The sequence below is a fragment of the Halichoeres trimaculatus genome, unplaced genomic scaffold (assembly GCF_033239565.1).
Source record: "Halichoeres trimaculatus isolate MK-OKI-2021-1 unplaced genomic scaffold, fHalTri1.1 fHalTri1_scaffold_3, whole genome shotgun sequence".
NCBI classification, from domain to species: domain Eukaryota; kingdom Metazoa; phylum Chordata; class Actinopteri; order Labriformes; family Labridae; genus Halichoeres; species Halichoeres trimaculatus.
In genome coordinates, this window is record NW_027437181.1 from 33,898,652 (window position 1) to 33,916,575 (window position 17,924).

At 41.9% G+C, this 17,924-nt stretch overlaps 3 protein-coding genes across 6 annotated transcripts; 1 reads left to right on the forward strand and 2 right to left on the reverse strand.

Annotated features, from left to right (window-relative positions):
• Window positions 1–620: 620 nt before the first annotated feature.
• Window positions 621–1,574, reverse strand: LOC141787674 (high choriolytic enzyme 1-like). 2 transcript variants are annotated; one of them, XM_074666275.1, is made up of 2 exons: window positions 1,499–1,574; window positions 621–1,333 (listed from the first exon to the last, which is right to left on the reverse strand). In XM_074666275.1, the coding sequence occupies exons 1-2, from the start codon at window positions 1,572–1,574 to the stop codon at window positions 621–623; spliced, it is 789 nt and encodes a 262-aa protein (XP_074522376.1). The 2 variants fall into 2 exon arrangements, with proteins under 2 accessions (XP_074522376.1, XP_074522375.1); XM_074666274.1 differs by having other exon boundaries at window positions 621–1,574.
• Window positions 1,575–10,086: 8,512 nt separating this feature from the next.
• On the reverse strand, window positions 10,087–11,037 carry LOC141787671 (high choriolytic enzyme 1-like). Of its 2 annotated transcripts, XM_074666269.1 has the most exons (2): window positions 10,962–11,037; window positions 10,087–10,799 (listed from the first exon to the last, which is right to left on the reverse strand). In XM_074666269.1, exons 1-2 carry the CDS (start codon window positions 11,035–11,037, stop codon window positions 10,087–10,089), a joined length of 789 nt encoding a protein of 262 aa, XP_074522370.1. The 2 variants fall into 2 exon arrangements, with proteins under 2 accessions (XP_074522370.1, XP_074522369.1); XM_074666268.1 differs by having other exon boundaries at window positions 10,087–11,037.
• Window positions 11,038–14,087: 3,050 nt separating this feature from the next.
• On the forward strand, window positions 14,088–15,038 carry LOC141787672 (high choriolytic enzyme 1-like). Of its 2 annotated transcripts, XM_074666271.1 has the most exons (2): window positions 14,088–14,163; window positions 14,326–15,038. In XM_074666271.1, the coding sequence occupies exons 1-2, from the start codon at window positions 14,088–14,090 to the stop codon at window positions 15,036–15,038; spliced, it is 789 nt and encodes a 262-aa protein (XP_074522372.1). The 2 variants fall into 2 exon arrangements, with proteins under 2 accessions (XP_074522372.1, XP_074522371.1); XM_074666270.1 differs by having other exon boundaries at window positions 14,088–15,038.
• Window positions 15,039–17,924: the final 2,886 nt, after the last annotated feature.

Sequence of the window (17,924 nt, forward strand, 5' to 3'; positions counted from 1 at the left end):
GAATTGAGTCCACAGAACTCATTTACTGGGCCTCATAAAAGTTTGAGCAGGCTGATCAAACAACTGTCAACCAGGGATCATATACTCCCAAAACAGCCTTACAGAATGTGAGCTTCATGTGTTTTGATTGTGGCACCTTTTAAAGAAAAATGTATTTCTATAATATTTAGAGTCTGTACTGTAGTGAGCAGCTATGGTGTCAAGAGTTCTGTGTTGTATTCTTGGTCTCTGTCAGAATCAAGCTGCAAATTTCACATTTTGTTCGTGTAAACAAGATTCATTGACTGCATGGTACAGTTTCTGATCATTTTAAAATGACTTTACTCTTCCAGATTTAAATGTATAAAAGGGACAGAGACAGAAATCAGAAATAAAGAAACTTTTGTTTCATCATCCCCCTCCTGGATTGTTCTGTTCATTTGTGTAAAAACAGAAGTCTGTGTTGTGTTTGTGACAAGATGCAGTGACTGAAAAGAGCTGATTATTTAATAACACATTGTTCTTATTTCAAACATTTGAGAAAAAACAAGGCACAGAGACACAAGTTTCAGAGATTTTTTTAAACTGTTTAATTATCATTATCAACCTCCAAGATATCAACTTTAAAACATGATGGACTTTCAGCATCTGTAGAGCCTGTTGATCCTCTGGATGTCCCAGTAAGACATGCCCCTCCTCTGGCCGATGCGGACGTTGGGGTTGGGGATGGGGGTGATGGAGTCTCTCCCGCGCCGGATGGAGAAGGCTGTTCTGTCATAGTGCATGATGGAGGAGTAGTCGTAGGGAGTGTTGAGGTTGTTGGTGTTCTGCTTGTAGAAGTTGTAGGCCATCTTGCGGTTGATGTTCTGCCAGTTGATCCTGACGTAGCGGTCGCGGTCGCTCCTGGTCTGTTCGTGCTGGAAGCCCAGAGCGTGGTTGATCTCGTGCTGGATGATGCCGTGGTAGAGGCAGCCCCGCCTGCTGAGAGACAGCACCTGTCTGCCTCCAGCTTTGCCCAGATTGGAGTAACATCCGGCTCTGTTCTCGATGCTGATGAAGTCCCGCTGGTTGGTGCGGGGGATGAAGCGGATGCAGGTTTTGCTGTGGAAGGCCTTCATGGCGTAGTTCATCATCTGCCTCTCCCGGCCTGTGAACTGGCTGCTCACGGTGAAGGGGATGATCACCAGGCCGTTGGAGCTTTTCCTCCACAGACACCTCTGGTACCAGCATCTAATAGCGTTTCTGGTTTTGGGAGCCAGCAGGTCTCCTTCCAGCAGGATCTCGTCTGTGGCGTTGTTGGTGGTCAGGATCCTGCTGCCGATGCCCATGGTGTCTGGTTCTTCATCATAGTCCTCTTCTTCCTCACTGTCCATAGTGTCTGGGATTTCATCATAGTAATCTTTTTCTTCCTCTTCTTCTGGGCTTTCCATGGCATCTGGGGTTTCAGCATAGTCATTTACTTCCTCTGGGATGTCCATGGTGTCTGGGACTTGGACATCTACATCCTCTAATTCTCCACTTCCTTCCTCCTGGAGAGGAAGAGCCTGAGAGAGGCCGAGCAGGAGCAGCAGCAGCAGGCTGGCAGAGGGACTCATCTTCAGGGAGGCTCTGGAGGCTCTGGAGGCTGTGGAGCTTCTGTGGAGAGCTGCTGTGGAGAGACTCCTTGAAGCTTGATGTCTGACTCAGGTCAGTCCACACTCTTTATACTCTCCTCTACAGGTGTGTCTGCAGGAGGATTATGGGTAGGGGTGGTCTTAGTTAGGCCAAAATAAACCTGTGGAGGGAGGACTCCACAGACAAACCCACTCTTTAAACATGCTTTGTGGTATCTGCTTTCTACAGAGATGGACCCATATGAAGAGTTTACTGTACTTATCTGCAGGCTTCCTCATGCTTCCTCATGGATCACCTTCTTTGCTATTTTAAAGTTTCTTCATAATTCTTGTAGTAAAACCATTTAAAGATTTTATCCAAAAGACTCACAGAATCCACCCAACATGAGAGCTCCCTAAAATGTCACTTAAGAGATCTTGAGCCTCATGATCACATTTCAGTGTTAAGCTTTGAGCGAATTACAGAGCAAGAAAGTAGGGCCGCGACAATATGCTACTTTTGCGATTGGATTCTATTGCAATTTTTGGGGTGCCGATTTGATTTAAAGTGCAATTCTTCCATATTTACAATTTTTGCTATTCTTAGTTTGCTTTTTCCTACCAGACCATTTGAAAAAGTTAAATAATGATGTTATTGTCTATAGACTATACCAGGAGCCATATTTTTTCCCACAAAATGCTCATCACCTAAGTTGGAGAGAAACATTTAACTCATAAACAAAGACTGAAAGGAAGAATTTCAATTTGAAAAAAAAAAAATTGATTGTTTTGACAAAGAATCATGATTTTTATATTGTCAAACAAAATCCTGATGTATCAATTTTCAATTTTTTCTCCCACTCCTACAAGAAAATGTGACAATGAAGCGTTTTCCATTAGCAGCTGTAGAGCAGGTTGATCCTCATGATGTCTCAGACATACCGAACGGCTTGTCATGGTGTGGGTTTTCAGTTTGGTTTTGTGTTATTCTGGGTTTTGGATTTGAGGTTCTTGGTTTATATTAGTGCTTCTTGTCTTGTGTTTTTTTGTGTTAATTCTAGTTATTCTTGTTGAGTGTTCTGTGTTTCCTGTTTTTGTCCTTAGTTTGTGTTCCTTGTGGTTTTGATTTGGTTCTGGTCAGGTGTATGTCTTTTTGTGGTTATCTTTAGTGTTTCAGTGTCTTTAATGTATTTAGTCTCTGTCTTGAGTTTCTCTGTGTTTGGTTTGGTTCTCCTTGTGTTTCCCTCCTTGTTGATTGATCCTCATGTGTTTCGCCTGTGTCATGTTTCACACCTGTGTTGATCACTCCCCTGTCTATAAAGTCTCTGTGTTCCATGCGCTCTTTTTTGGTTCATTGTTTGCTGTCACTAGCCACGTATACATGGACCCAAATATTCTGCTTGCATTTGGTTTATTTGCTCAGTCGGAAAGAATTTAACCTTTGTACACACCTCATTCGGAAAGAAAAGTGCCGATCTGAACGGACATTTAATCGGTTTCACAGGGGTTGAATATTCCTTTCCCCAAACAGATTGAGGTATCATGTATCCACTCAAATGGAATGTTGTCAGGGTGCATTCTGTCAGAGCATGCTCAGATACGACGAAAGACACAACTAGAGACATTACTCAATTTCTTTATGTTTGTTTATGCATGCCCCATTGACTATTCTGTTTGATTATAGCAGCCCATGTAGACCAGGGCCCTGTTCTACGAAGCAGGATTACTGCCTAGCGAGGTAGCTTTGAGGATAGGTTTCAGATTCCTTGTTCAACGACACGGGATCACTCCTCAGCGAGGCGAGTCTTCATGGCAACATACGCTGAACGGCTAACCTGCTCCGGGGCAGGTTAGGTTCCAGATTGAACTCGCTGACTATAAAAACCCCACCCACTGACCAATGAGCCCTCATGAAAAAATGGCTTGTCTGTTTTTAGAGGATCCTGTGGACATCGGAGCTCGCATTGTCCGAGGAGCACTCCGGCGCGTGAGAGTTTTCAGGGACTCTGAAGTTACCGGTTTTCCAGGGAGGGGTTGGTAGTACATAACACTTTCTACAGGTAGTTAAAGAGAATGAAGAACTCTCATTGCCGTAATAAGATCTTCAATGCCAACACTTCTGTTCCATGACAAGATTTTATTGCCCGTCTTAAAATTGTGACAGGTATTCATGGAGGGCTCATGGAGGGCTCATGTGGGCTACATATCACACAAAAAATGTAAACACAATAGGAATGAACACATGAATAAATTCATCTATGAAATAAATTAGGTATGGTGCATATTACAGTAAAAGTGCATGATGAACAGTGCTTTTCCAGGATGATAATGGCAGAGAAGATTTTTTTTGCACTACACTTACGCATTTTGACTGTCAGCAATTTTCTGCCAGCACTCCTTTCGTGCTTCAGCAGCGGCGGCGGTGTTGCTTTTAACGTTAATTACATGTTCCACCTCGTCATACTTCCTCATGATCACCTCCTGCTCCTCCTGTGTGAAGTATGTGGTCCTTCTCTCTCCGGCCTGCTCTGATGCTCCAGACTGCTCCATGTTCGCGATTGGTCAGAAGCAGCGGGCTCCGCCTTATATGCGTGCACGCGCTCATTGCCTAGCTGGATCAACTTATGAGGTTGATAACCAGTGTCGTAAAACCGTGTAGCGAGACCTCCGGCTACCGCGCTCAGTTCAGCGATGTAGCTCCAAGGCTATCTCGCTAGACTGAACTTGCTTCGTAGAACAGGGCCTAGAGATTGTAGTATTCCTTTCCATATATGGTATTGTTTTTGGAAAAGTCATTCAGAAAGATTTCATTTGGAAAGACGAAAAAATCCTCATGTAACCATTGTTACTCTGGCTGTCCTGCTTCATGTCTCGTTTGCTCCCTGTGCTTTGGTACCTTTTGAGTTTTTGAGTGTTTTTGGTTTGTTTCTTTTGTTAGTTTTTTGAGGTTTTGAGTTTAGTTAAAATAAAAGTTTTGTTTTAGCTGCATCTGGGTCGTCCTCTCTTGTTTTCTGATATGAATATTGTCTGAAACCATCAGACTGAGGGTCTCTACAGAGACCTTTTGTTTAAAAAGTACAAAGCATGTTTTCTGGCAGGTGTGTCTATGGGAGGCTGTGGCTCAGTGGTGGAGTTAGTTGCCTCTAGATCAGAAATCCTGTCTGTCCTGTCTTCCCCCATGCTGAGGTGTCTCTGACATTTAACCTCAAACTGCCCTAATAGCTGTGCTAGTGTTGTTTGACAGGAACTAGTTAATGCCAGTGCGTTTCAAACAGCAGCCTCTGGTCTAATTGTATGAACGTGCTGTGAACAGGTGAATGTGTCATGTACTGGAGCAGTCCACTACTACCAGTACTTTATAAACAGTATGAAAAACAGGCAAAAAAACTGACCCTTTTTTCCCTTCACTGACTTTAGTTGCCTGTTCACCGCTTTTGACATTGTGCCTCAGCAAGATAATCATTTTGAAACATCAACTATGAACAAAATCCCAAACACTCTAGGCTTCTCTTGCCCATTTCAGTGCTTAAATGTAGATGCTATTTTCAGTGGCGTTTTCTCCCGGAGGCCAAGGGAAGCCATGCTTCCTCTCTTTTTTTAGTCTGTAGCTGAGATTTAATGAAAATGTTCCTTTTTAACAGTTTCGATACTTCTTCTGTGTTTTGTCCCTGTCATCTCTTCCTTATTCCTCTCCTCTAGTTATTGAGCATTTTACAATGTGTAAAACAGCGCCCTCGTAAATGTTCTATGGCAAATGAGTGGTGAAAATACGATACTGCACGCTGTTGTCCGCAAGGAAGCCAAGCCGAGTTGGCGTCCCTTGGTGAAAAAAAACAAGAATGATTAACCAATCAGATAAGGCCGTGGTCATGACACTGCTCATCTGTGATTGACCAAGACTGTGTCAAGGGAAGCCACCCCGTCTTTGGCCTCAAACCAATCAAATCACAGTATCGTCATCATCATCGAGCCACTGAATAAAATCAGGGAGGTTAGCACATTAGCAGTGTGCATGAAGCGGCCGGTTGTGTGCTTAAGTGGGCGGTTGAATGAATTAATAAGATGTTTAAGCTAAGTCAAGAGGACAATGTACGAGTGTGAATGAGTGAGTGAGAGTGGGAGAGTGAAAGGGTGTGTGTCGGGTTTCAAAGTAAGTAAAACGAGCGCTCTCTGGGGGCTCTAACAGGTCGTTCCGTTACATGAAATAGCGATACAAACTGCAACATAGTCTTTTATGTACCCCACTCCCTAAAAAAAAATACAGATAAGAGGCTTTTGTCTCACTTGGCTTCCTCAAAAAAAATCTCCACGCCACGCCCCTGGCTATTTTTTTTTTCCTCAACTTTCCTCCTTTTAATGACTGAAAAATATTTATGTTAGATAGTAATCTGCTTTTATTCAATTATGCAGTGTTTGGATTAACTTTGAAATGTCAGGTCATGAATTTTAGCTGTACACTTGAGTTAGATTAAATGTATTTATATAAGATCAGAAAACAAATAAATATGCTCTACGCTCACGATTGCCTTGTCTCACTCTCACAATCAGCTGACACATATCCTCCAATCAAGTGTCTCTTGAAGCTGCAGGATTTTAAGTTTCTGCCTGTTTCAAGTATATCACTGCTCTGCTCTGCTTTCACACTTCGGCCCCACTACCCCCCAGCATTCACCTGTAGACTGTGACTCCTTTCACTTTTACTCCAATAATAAATGTTATATGATGGTGAATACTTTAAGTGTTTAGATCAGTCTATTGTCATTCATTTGAAGTTCATACTTATAGGACACATAATCTCACTTTCAGTGTTGGAAATATATTCATTTTTGTCTGTACTCGAGGTGTCTTGAAGTTTCTAACTTGCTGAACGCTATAAAGTGCTCTGTGTGTTCCTACTACAGAGAAATAAAGCCTTTCGTCAGCGGGGGCCATATTGGAATTGCTGACACAAGAGGTGGGCTTTAAGCCTCCTCACTAACAGCTACAGGGTGCCAGATGTGTCAATCATGGGAGCTGCTTCTCTGATTTGACAAATTTCTGATTTTTATATCTTCCAAACTGCTGAGTTAGAAAAATAATCACTCCCTACAGAGAGTGCAGATAGAGAAATGAGGTACTTAGACTCAGATTCAGTGTTTTTTAATTATGTAAAAGTCAGTCTTTTTAGTGAGAAGATTCATAGAAAGGAGTGTTTTTCCTTTACATATTACTTAAAAAAGCCCACACAGGAGACTTTCCATGGTAACAAAATCTCCAATGTTTTAGAAATACAATCTCATAGTTGTTGCCAGGAACCCTTCACAACTATTTAAAACAGGACACCTTCTGGGGTTCGGCTGTGTCCATCCTCTTCTCATCATCTTCAGCATTCATGCACAATAAATCAGGGGATACATAAGGCTCAGGATTCACCAAATCTGTCCTTCGCAGCTCCCTGAAAGGAGGCCGGCTTCATTGGCCGCATCGTCTGCATTTCCACCATCACTACAAAATTAATCCAAGAAATCGTTTTCAGCAGAGAATAACACAGATCTTTCTTTGTACTTCTAAACTTTGCCAGCCGGTGTGGCGTTTTCCAAACCACCTACTACACTAGCAGAGCCTACTATTTTGGCTGGAATTTAGTATGTAGTAGGGATAGTATCAACATGAAAATATGGGTGAAAATTGGGAGAAATTCCAAACTGGGAGTTCAGTGGGAGAGAGGGTTAAAAACCGGGATACTCCAGCAGAAAACAGGAGTGTTGGCAGGCGTGGGTCAGAGCGCAGCAGGAGGGAGAACAGATGAGCTGGAGATGATACATTTCATTCAGGGTTTTGCTCCTGCCTGTTTTGAATTGGCGTGTCACAGCTAACAGTTTGACCAGGAAATAAAAGCACCTATCTTCATGAATCAGCATCATCATCAGTGCAGTGTCCAGATGGACATTACGTTTCGTTTTACTCAAGTTGTGTACAATTCCAGTCGTACTGACAACACCAGCAAGAAACAACTAAACTTTATAAAAACTTCAGAAATATTGCTTTGATTTTGAGACAAATTGTAAAGGAGATGCAGCTGTGGAGAGTCATGGGGTGATTTCCTCTTTCTCTGGCTGTTGAAAGTCACATCTGGCCCATTTCTGCACACTTGTAGATCAACCAAGAGGCAAACAGTTTAACCAAAGACCAATTAGGACCGTCCCCTCATTTAAATAACTTTTCTTTTGGTATTTCATGTTGGCAGTGTCTGCCAGAAAAATAAATATAGAAATATAATAATAAATAAATAAATATGAGAGCAGAACAATTTTATTTTGTTATTTATTGATATTTAATTCTATTTTCACATTTATTTTTGTATTTATTTCTTTATCTAATTTTACTTTTATTTATTTATTTAATTATTTACTTTTGTATATGTTTTCTTTTTTTTCACTTTTCTTTTTTTATTTTGGCATTTTTGGTCCCCCATACAATAGAACAATCATACTACATACAAGTTAAAGCAGTAGGTAGTATGTAGTGCCTACTACATACTACATTCACATCTACTATGTAGTAGGCGCAGGGGCGTATTAAGTCGTTTTGGGGCCCAAGGCAAACCCAGTCAATGGGGCCCTCCATGTCCTTGTAACTCATCTTCCTCAGAGCTAGACTGGCCTTCCCTGGGTCCACTGTCTCTTTCCAAGAATCAAGGCATGAGACAGTGCTAATCTTGTACATGGTAACTTAACACAACTAAATGCATTTCCCCAAGTTCAGTACTTAAGTTTGATTTTGAAAAAAGTGAATACATAATTTAGTCCACTTTGTCCTGGATTTGAAATCTGGTCAATTGACAGTTTATTTGTCCCACAGTGGGAAATTTACAGAGTAACAGTAACAAACAAGAAAGTGTGAAGTGAAAAACATTACAATAGGTAAATTTTGAAAAAAAAAAAAAAAATTTAGTAAAGAACAAATGTGTAAATATCAAGCACAACATAAAACTGGTAAAAAAAAATCTACTGAAAGAGGTGATATTACAAACTTTTATTTCAAAGTTAATGTATTTTTATTTGACCCCCTGTCCAGTGAGTTATGTATCCAAAAAAAAAGAGATTTTGTACAATAATGTTTATCGCCAACTCAAAAAGTTTGATTTTGAGAAAATTATCATATTTCCTGGGCTAGATAAAGTCCTTAAAATACTAAAAGTCTTATATGTTTATCTCAAATCTCAGAGCAACATTGTTTTTATTTCTGACTTGGTTGAAAATAAGAAAAAAATGGGAGAAAAAGTGATTTTTACCACTTTCTTCCTGAATTAAATTTTCAGATGTGTTGTAACATGGAATAGCCCATTGAATAAGAAGGGAGGGGGGGGGGGGGTACCCAGGATCATTAAAGATTAAGCCTTTTGATGTATTTTGAAGCATGTGAAGTAAGATTTGGAAAAAAAGAAATGCTTTCAATTGAAGAGAACTTCATAAATCAGTTTTCAAGAGATGCTTTGGGGGCCCCAGGAATCTTGGGGCCCCAGGCAACTGCCTGCGTTTGCCTAATTGTAGCTAGTAGGCGCTTTGGAAAACATCCTTGGGCTTGCCATAAATCACTCTAATCTTGCTCTACCCGATCGGGAGTTGAGAAGAAGCTACAAAGTAACATTTCGAAATAAACTACATTGGCACTGATAATCTCATTTTAGAGTATGGATTACGATCAGGCATGGATCTAGAAGGGAGATTTTTTTCAAGATCACTTCCAAACTCCTCACAGCCCCTTTAAGTGGTCTTGCCTCTGATGGACAGTGGGAGCTGGCATTGGGGAGGGTGGCTCTGTGACCCAAATCCCACTGTTTAGATGTTGTGTAGCTAACCTGAGCACACTTTAGTGAGATATGTGCCCACTTGGTAACCCTTGTGATGTGCATGATCTCACTTCCCATCTTTCCCCACAAACTGTCATGCCTGTGTGATGCAGGATCTGAGGCCTGTAACCGATTGATGAAGCATAGACGTCTAATATTAGTTTCAAACATTTTCAGAGTCAGAACAAACCTCAAACAGAGAGCTGATTTCGCTCCTCTTTCTAATCTGAGGTCTCAAATGATCTGAGTGTACTCCAATGAGAACTGATGCAATCAGATTTCATGTGTGTTGTTCAGACTGAGCTAAAAAAAAATCAATCTGACTAACACATGAATATGAATAAATAAAACTTAGATCTAGATCTTCTGTACCTGCAGTGTGAATGCTAATTTACAATCCTAGAAACAGAGTCAGGAGCATCATGTTGTATTCTTAGAGTGTCAGAACCAAGTTGCATATTTGGTCAAAGGTTTGTGGATTATACCAAGATACTCAGACTGAATGAGACAGCTCCATGTCATTTAACAACGCAGTACTCTTATTTATAAACACAAAGAAAAGACACAAAGAGACAGAAATGAGATTTAGATATTTGTTTAATTACTTAAGATACTTTGGACTTGTATATTTAACTATTCATAACATTTATTTCTTCGAAAACAACTCTAAAACATGATTGACTTTCAGCATCTGTAGAGCCTGTTGATCCTCTGGATGTCCCAGTAAGACATGCCCCTCCTCTGGCCGATGCGGACGTTGGGGTTGGGGATGGGGGTGATGGAGTCTCTCCCGCGCCGGATGGAGAAGGCTGTTCTGTCATAGTGCATGATGGAGGAGTAGTCGTAGGGAGTGTTGAGGTTGTTGGTGTTCTGCTTGTAGAAGTTGTAGGCCATCTTGCGGTTGATGTTCTGCCAGTTGATCCTGACGTAGCGGTCGCGGTCGCTCCTGGTCTGTTCGTGCTGGAAGCCCAGAGCGTGGTTGATCTCGTGCTGGATGATGCCGTGGTAGAGGCAGCCCCGCCTGCTGAGAGACAGCACCTGTCTGCCTCCAGCTTTGCCCAGATTGGAGTAACATCCGGCTCTGTTCTCGATGCTGATGAAGTCCCGCTGGTTGGTGCGGGGGATGAAGCGGATGCAGGTTTTGCTGTGGAAGGCCTTCATGGCGTAGTTCATCATCTGCCTCTCCCGGCCTGTGAACTGGCTGCTCACGGTGAAGGGGATGATCACCAGGCCGTTGGAGCTTTTCCTCCACAGACACCTCTGGTACCAGCATCTAATAGCATTTCTGGTTTTGGGAGCCAGCAGGTCTCCTTCCAGCAGGATCTCGTCTGTGGCGTTGTTGGTGGTCAGGATCCTGCTGCCGATGCCCATGGTGTCTGGTTCTTCATCATAGTCCTCTTCTTCCTCACTGTCCATAGTGTCTGGGATTTCATCATAGTAATCTTTTTCTTCTTCTTCTGGGCTTTCCATGGCATCTGGGGTTTCAGCATAGTCATTTACTTCCTCTGGGATGTCCATGGTGTCTGGGACTTGGACATCTACATCCTCTAATTCTCCACTTCCTTCCTCCTGGAGAGGAAGAGCCTGAGAGAGGCCGAGCAGGAGCAGCAGCAGCAGGCTGGCAGAGGGACTCATCTTCAGGGAGGCTCTGGAGGCTGTGGAGCTTCTGTGGAGAGCTGCTGTGGAGAGACTCCTTGAAGCTTGATGTCTGACTCAGGTCAGTCCACACTCTTTATACTGTCCTCTACAGGTGTGTCTGCAGGAGGATTATGGGTAGGGGTGGTCCTAGTTAGGCCAAAATAAACCTGTGGAGGGAGGACTCCACAGACAAACCCACTCTTCAAACATGCTTTGTTGTGTTTGCTTATCACAGAGATGGACTCAGATTTACTTTGAGGTTCACTGGGTAAGAACATGAACTCAGTGTGGAAAAGAAAAAAAAATTATATGCACACTATCATACTCATCACCAGTGGAATTAGGACTACTGATAACCAGCTTCAAATGGATTAAGTACTTTAAAATAGTATGTCAGCAGTGTATTTTAAGGGTTAAAATATTTTCTATTATATTATAAAATACCACACCATTTTTGGATCAGCTTCTTTACCAGGATTTTTAAACTCATCTTTGGCTTTTCAGGAAAAAGAAGCGCAAGGTTTGCTGGGAATGATGATGCATCACAGATATATCTTAACCTGTCTTTCAAAAACCAAAACCAAAGCCCACGTGTGTCATCGCTGCTCTCAGGGAATCATTCAGATGTAAGTGGTATCGGCAGACTTATCATACATCTCTGACTCAAGGACTCAGTATAAACTCATATGTGATGTTTTTATACTCTGGTTATTTTAAAGTATGGTGAGGTTAAGAAAAGAGTGACATCACGTGGCTGCTGTTCGTCCGCTCTGGTTACATCGGTTCATTGAGTGCATTCATCTTGTTCAATAGATCAGAATTAGTAATATATTTAACATTATGCCCTCACCATGTGCAGAATAAAGGTTTGGAAATAGGTCAGAGCCTACAGAAGACATTAGAGGTGTCTGCACTAAATCTAAGTGTGATATCATTTGCATTAGTGTTCTGGTAATTTATTTGTTAGTCACAGGATTGAAGCGTGAATGCATTCTTCCTCCTGAGGATCTGTGATTAAGAGGCATCCTAAAATAATGTCTTCACTTTGCTTGCACTGCATCAGCAGGCACTGTGGTTGATCTTAAATCACCGCCGGTACTCTGAGTGACTCCATGACAAATGGTTGCTCCTCCTGCTGAGTCCACAGTTTGCCTGATAGATTGTGCTGCTTCAGATGCTATTGAATTGGTCCTGATAGAGCCTCTGAGCGGCCGACAAATATTGTAAGCCAAAAGCTGGACGGCGAACAGTGAGTGACCCTGGCACTGAGTGCGCTCTTATTTCACGGATATGATGGAGGATTGCTGCCCTGTGTTTTTTTTTTATCTCTGTCCCTGTGGCACTTTGTCTGCCCTCTCTGCTGTCATTTTCATTTCTTCTGCATGAGAAAACCTCAGAGTGGATTCAGTCCATCTCTTTGATCCTTCCACCTCAGTGTCCTTTTATTCATTTCCAAGTTTTATTTCTTTTCAGTGTTGAATGATTGTTTGAATTTTATAAAAAAGAATATAATTAATTATATAGGGAAACGTTTAGTGTCATGGTAAAGAATCACACAGATAATAGAGGGGTGGGAGCACTGTGGAGATGTAAACTCAACCACTTCCAGGATAAAGAAAATCCATACTTGTGTGTCTGGCTGGTAGTTGGATGGCTCACACCTCGGCAACATTAACCAGACTTTTCATTTTGCTTATCTTTACTGAATGAATTAAGCAATTTCCTTCAAGGAGAAGTCCAAACTCTTACAGCTGTGAAGAACGTGGTACAATTACCTGCCACCTTCTCAACATGTAGTCCCTCCAGGAGAAGGATCATACCACCTTCAGGGTCAAAACAAAGCAGCTAAAGTACACATTGGAAATCATGAAATAATGATGTTGTAGGTTGTAGTGGTCCCTGAGCATTTGTCCATAATGACGCTGCAGCACTTTGTCTGAAATGTTCATGTTGAACATCTGCAGCACTATAATACACTGGGCTGCTGATGTGTGTAATAGAGGGACTGTGGCAAGTCTTGAATTTTTAACCAGCCCTTAGCTAGCTGAGCACACCTCAGTCAAGCATGAAGACAGATTACCTACACTAAAGCTACTCAGAGTAGAAATGATGTGACAGTGCTGTGCACAGAGGAGGAGCTCGGGGGGCTGCTGCCCACACTCCATTCAGCTCACTTTGAAAGCTCCCGTGAGGAGTGTTCAACTCCTTTAAGAGCTTCAAAAGCAAACAAGACCATCAACAGTGAGATGGGCACTCTTGATGAGGTCATTTTTAATACCGGTAACCACAGAAAGTGCAGGGCCAGGGGATTTATAGCGGTCTGTAAACACAGATTTATTTATGTTTTCCCCAGCAAATATTCACAATGAGGGATAACGCTTATTGTTAAAAAAGAGCAGGATGTGATTATTGTCAGAAGAACCAGAATCAGAATCAATTTATCATCACTTCCAAACACACATCTGAGGATACATGGAGGCGAAACACTGTGCCCCACAGATCAGACACACAACATATGACAGGACAAGACAACAGAATAACACAGAATACAGGCACAATCATCAGTGTACCATATTTTATTGTCTTGTCTTGTTCTTTACACTAGTCAGTAGTGAACACTAACACATGCAGAGGATAAGGTCAGGAAATATGTGGCTTTGAACCGAAAGAGGCACAAAGACAACAAACTAGATTTTTCTTGCTTGATGTTCTCCCAGTAAAAACACCTAGGCCATTAGTGAAGGTGATCCATGAGGAAGCATGAGGAAGCCTGCAGATGATTAAGTAAACTTTTCATCTGGGTTGATCTCTGTAAAAAGCAGATACCACAGAGCTTGTTTAAAAAGTGGGTTTGTCTGTGGAGTCCTCCCTCCACAGGTTTATTTTGGCCGAACTAGGACCACCCCTACCCATAATCCTCCTGCAGACACACCTGTAGAGGACAGTATAAAGAGTGTGGACTGACCTGAGTCAGACATCAAGCTTCAAGGAGTCTCTCCACAGCAGCTTTCCACAGAAGCTCCAAAGCCTCCAGAGCCTCCCTGAAGATGAGTCCCTCTGCCAGCCTGCTGCTGCTGCTCCTGCTCGGCCTCTCTCAGGCTCTTCCTCTCCAGGAGGAAGGAAGTGGAGAATTAGAGGATGTAGATGTCCAAGTCCCAGACACCATGGACATCCCAGAGGAAGTAAATGACTATGCTGAAACCCCAGATGCCATGGAAAGCCCAGAAGAAGAAGAAAAAGATTACTATGATGAAATCCCAGACACTGTGGACAGTGAGGAAGAAGAGGACTATGATGAAGAACCAGATACCATGGGCATCGGCAGCAGGATCCTGACCACCAACAACGCCACAGACGAGATCCTGCTGGAAGGAGACCTGCTGGCTCCCAAAACCAGAAACGCTATTAGATGCTGGTACCAGAGGTGTCTGTGGAGGAAAAGCTCCAACGGCCTGGTGATCATCCCCTTCACCGTGAGCAGCCAGTTCACAGGCCGGGAGAGGCAGATGATGAACTACGCCATGAAGGCCTTCCACAGCAAAACCTGCATCCGCTTCATCCCCCGCACCAACCAGCGGGACTTCATCAGCATCGAGAACAGAGCCGGATGTTACTCCAATCTGGGCAAAGCTGGAGGCAGACAGGTGCTGTCTCTCAGCAGGCGGGGCTGCCTCTACCACGGCATCATCCAGCACGAGATCAACCACGCTCTGGGCTTCCAGCACGAACAGACCAGGAGCGACCGCGACCGCTACGTCAGGATCAACTGGCAGAACATCAACCGCAAGATGGCCTACAACTTCTACAAGCAGAACACCAACAACCTCAACACTCCCTACGACTACTCCTCCATCATGCACTATGACAGAACAGCCTTCTCCATCCGGCGCGGGAGAGACTCCATCACCCCCATCCCCAACCCCAACGTCCGCATCGGCCAGAGGAGGGGCATGTCCTACTGGGACATCCAGAGGATCAACAGGCTCTACAGATGCTGAAAGTCCATCGCGTTTTAAACTTGTTGTTGAGGAGATTAATGTCTAATATTTACAATTACCAAAGTCTGATGTAACAATCAATCAAGATAGAAAAATAAAGGTATCCCAAAAGAATAACACATTTTCTGATTACCTGTCTGTTTTCTGTTGTGTTTTTCACGACATTGTTTCATTATCTAACAAGGAACACTTAAAATGCTTTTACATTAAGAGACACCAAAAGCGCATGTCCAGGCTTGTGGGCTTTTGTTTGATGCCATCTGAAAAAAACGGCTCATTTTTGAACATCCCTTGCTTTCACTTTCTTCTTTCATTTACCATCACTTCATTAAAGGTTTGTACATCAGCAGAAGTGTTTTTTACATCATGGACAGGTTAGAAAGTTATTTCAAGTGTCAGGCCACAAAGAAAAGAGAATTAGTGCATGGAAAGAGCCTTCAGCAGCATAACTAACAGCTAGTCCAGGCATGAGGTGGCTCTTCTACTCTCTCAATCCCACACAGTTTATCGTCACTATATTAAAAAAGTGACCCAAGTCATTTTTTCAGGTATTTTGAAGAACACAGAAAACTTGACCAAATACAGAGCATATGATATTTATTTATCATTTCAATCAAAAAAGCCTTCAAAGTGAAGGACTGTTGACATGCATAAAACATTGTGTCTGTCATGAAATATTAAAGAATAAAGGGACTTAGGCCAATTTTCTAAAATTCAAGTCTGACTGAGGCAACTTTAAACCTGACTTAAACTGCTCTTTCATTCCATAGTGCAAACTCAAAACTGAAATCACCTAGAGCTGAATAAACAAATGTCAGGTAAACCAAAATTGTCAGGAGGCGGTCCCTTTCCTCACTTTTCCCGGTTTTCTTTGCTGTTTTTTTTTTCTTTAAATTGAACTTAACCGTTTTCCAACATCCAGTTATGACAACTTTTGAAACCTGACCATTAACTGTCCATTCATTCCATAAAGCAAACTCAAAACTTAAATAACTCCAACCTTGGACAATTGTCAGGTGAATCATATGCTGAGAAAGCATAATCACACATCTCCTACCAAAAAGCAAAAACATTTCTTTAACTTTTAAACTGCACTGCACATGTCACCCTGCTGTTAATCTCTCTTCACTGGCTTCCAGTGGCAGCTCCAATTAAATTCAAAGCTCTTCTTCTGACTCACAAAATATTGACTAGAACAGCTCCTCCTACCTGGGGTCCCTACACTCCTTCTCGCCCACTGCGCTCTGCTTGTGAAAGACGCCTGGTGTTCCCAGCCCAGAGCGGCTCTAAATCTCTAGCCAGACTCTTCTCCTCTGTTGTGCCCAAATAGTGGAATGAATTACCTAACTCTAAACGATCTACAGAGTCCCTTTCTACTTTTAGCGATGTCTGAAGACTCATCTGTTCAGGGAACACTTGTGCACTTAATCTGACCCTTCTCCTCTTTGTCTCAGGGGTAGAATGAGCCAGAAGGTCTCAGACCCAGATCTTTGTGAATTTTCAGCTCTAATTACTGAATGTCATTGAGGGTTGAAGTGTATTGTTTCAGGAACTAATTGTGGTAAGTTGGCTAAACTTTTCTACACAAAAATAAAATAAAATAAAATAGGATAGAATTAATAAATAAATTATAAAATAAAATAAAATGAAAAAGAAAACTTTTTACTATCACTTCATTTGAATTATCACAAGTAAAAGAAACCACTAACAGGCCCTAGGATGAACCACTGAGACACTATAAGCACAGTATAAAAAAACTATTTTTTTCAATTAACACAGTTAGAATCAATGCTGGTTAGTGCGACAGCCCTGTTTCTGACTGTAGCACCCATATTTTCAGATTCAATGATTTCTGTAAGAGCAGGACTCTGGGATAATGAAGCAAATGTCATCAAACATTGGACATGTCCTTTTTATTAAAGTTTGATCTGTGTTGATGCCTCACCCTTCAGATGATTTGTTTGTTTGTTTGATAAACTGAATTCTGACCCTTCTGTAAAGTGACTGTTGTTGGGTATTGCTAATGTAATTTCTCTGTCTCCATCGCTGTGACGAAAATGTACTTGTTTTCATTTGATATTAATAAAAGATTTGATGTCAGTATAACCTGTGAAGCTCTCTTTCAGAATGTTCATGCATGTTGAAAAGGTGCTTTACCTCAGTTTGTCATTCCTCCCTTTACTTATCATCCTGTGTGAAGGCTTCAGTGGTAAAACATTAAATAAGGAGGTGAATGTAACATCAGTAAAGCCTTATTATCTCACTCTGAACCACGACTGGGTTAAAAAGTGAGGAAAAGTTGGAGAGGATAAACCGTCTGTTGAGCTTCAGAAAGTCAGAGCTTCTTGAAGGTGTTGGTTCAGTCTCAGCTCGGTGTAATTTGGTCTGTTCAGTTAAAACAATCTCAGCATCAAATTTCACATCCTGTCTCAAACATATCAGCTCAACTAAAACTTCTTGTTCACTTTTTTATTTAAAAGACAGTATCTGTGATTGAATGCAGAAACTTCCATCAAATGTAGTCAATACAGGCCTCAGTTTAATCAGAAGTTTAGTTTTAGACAGCTGCTATAAGCTTCTTGCTTCAGCTCACTTCCTGTAGATTTAGAGACGTATCTATCAGCAGCTGGGTTGATCTGCAGATTGTTTAACTTCACAGCTAGTTTGGTGCCAGTGTTGGTTCTTAGAAACACTGTTGCTTAAAACTGTGACAAGACAGCGAAATTAAGCTACTGTGTCAACACCAAAAACTACAATCTGATCTAATCTATAGCTCCAACATTTATACAGGAGAGTTTCGAATGTTGAGAGAGTTGAAACAGCAATGCATCTCAAAATCTGTGAACATTGTCACATAAATAAACATTTTCTGCTCAAAAACAGCGC

Coding starts and splice junctions, on each gene's coding strand:
- LOC141787674 (XM_074666274.1), bottom strand. CDS start 1,574: ATGAGTCCCTCTGCCAGCCTGCTGCTGCTGCTCCTGCTCGGCCTCTCT.
- LOC141787671 (XM_074666268.1), bottom strand. CDS start 11,037: ATGAGTCCCTCTGCCAGCCTGCTGCTGCTGCTCCTGCTCGGCCTCTCT.
- LOC141787672 (XM_074666270.1), top strand. CDS start 14,088: ATGAGTCCCTCTGCCAGCCTGCTGCTGCTGCTCCTGCTCGGCCTCTCT.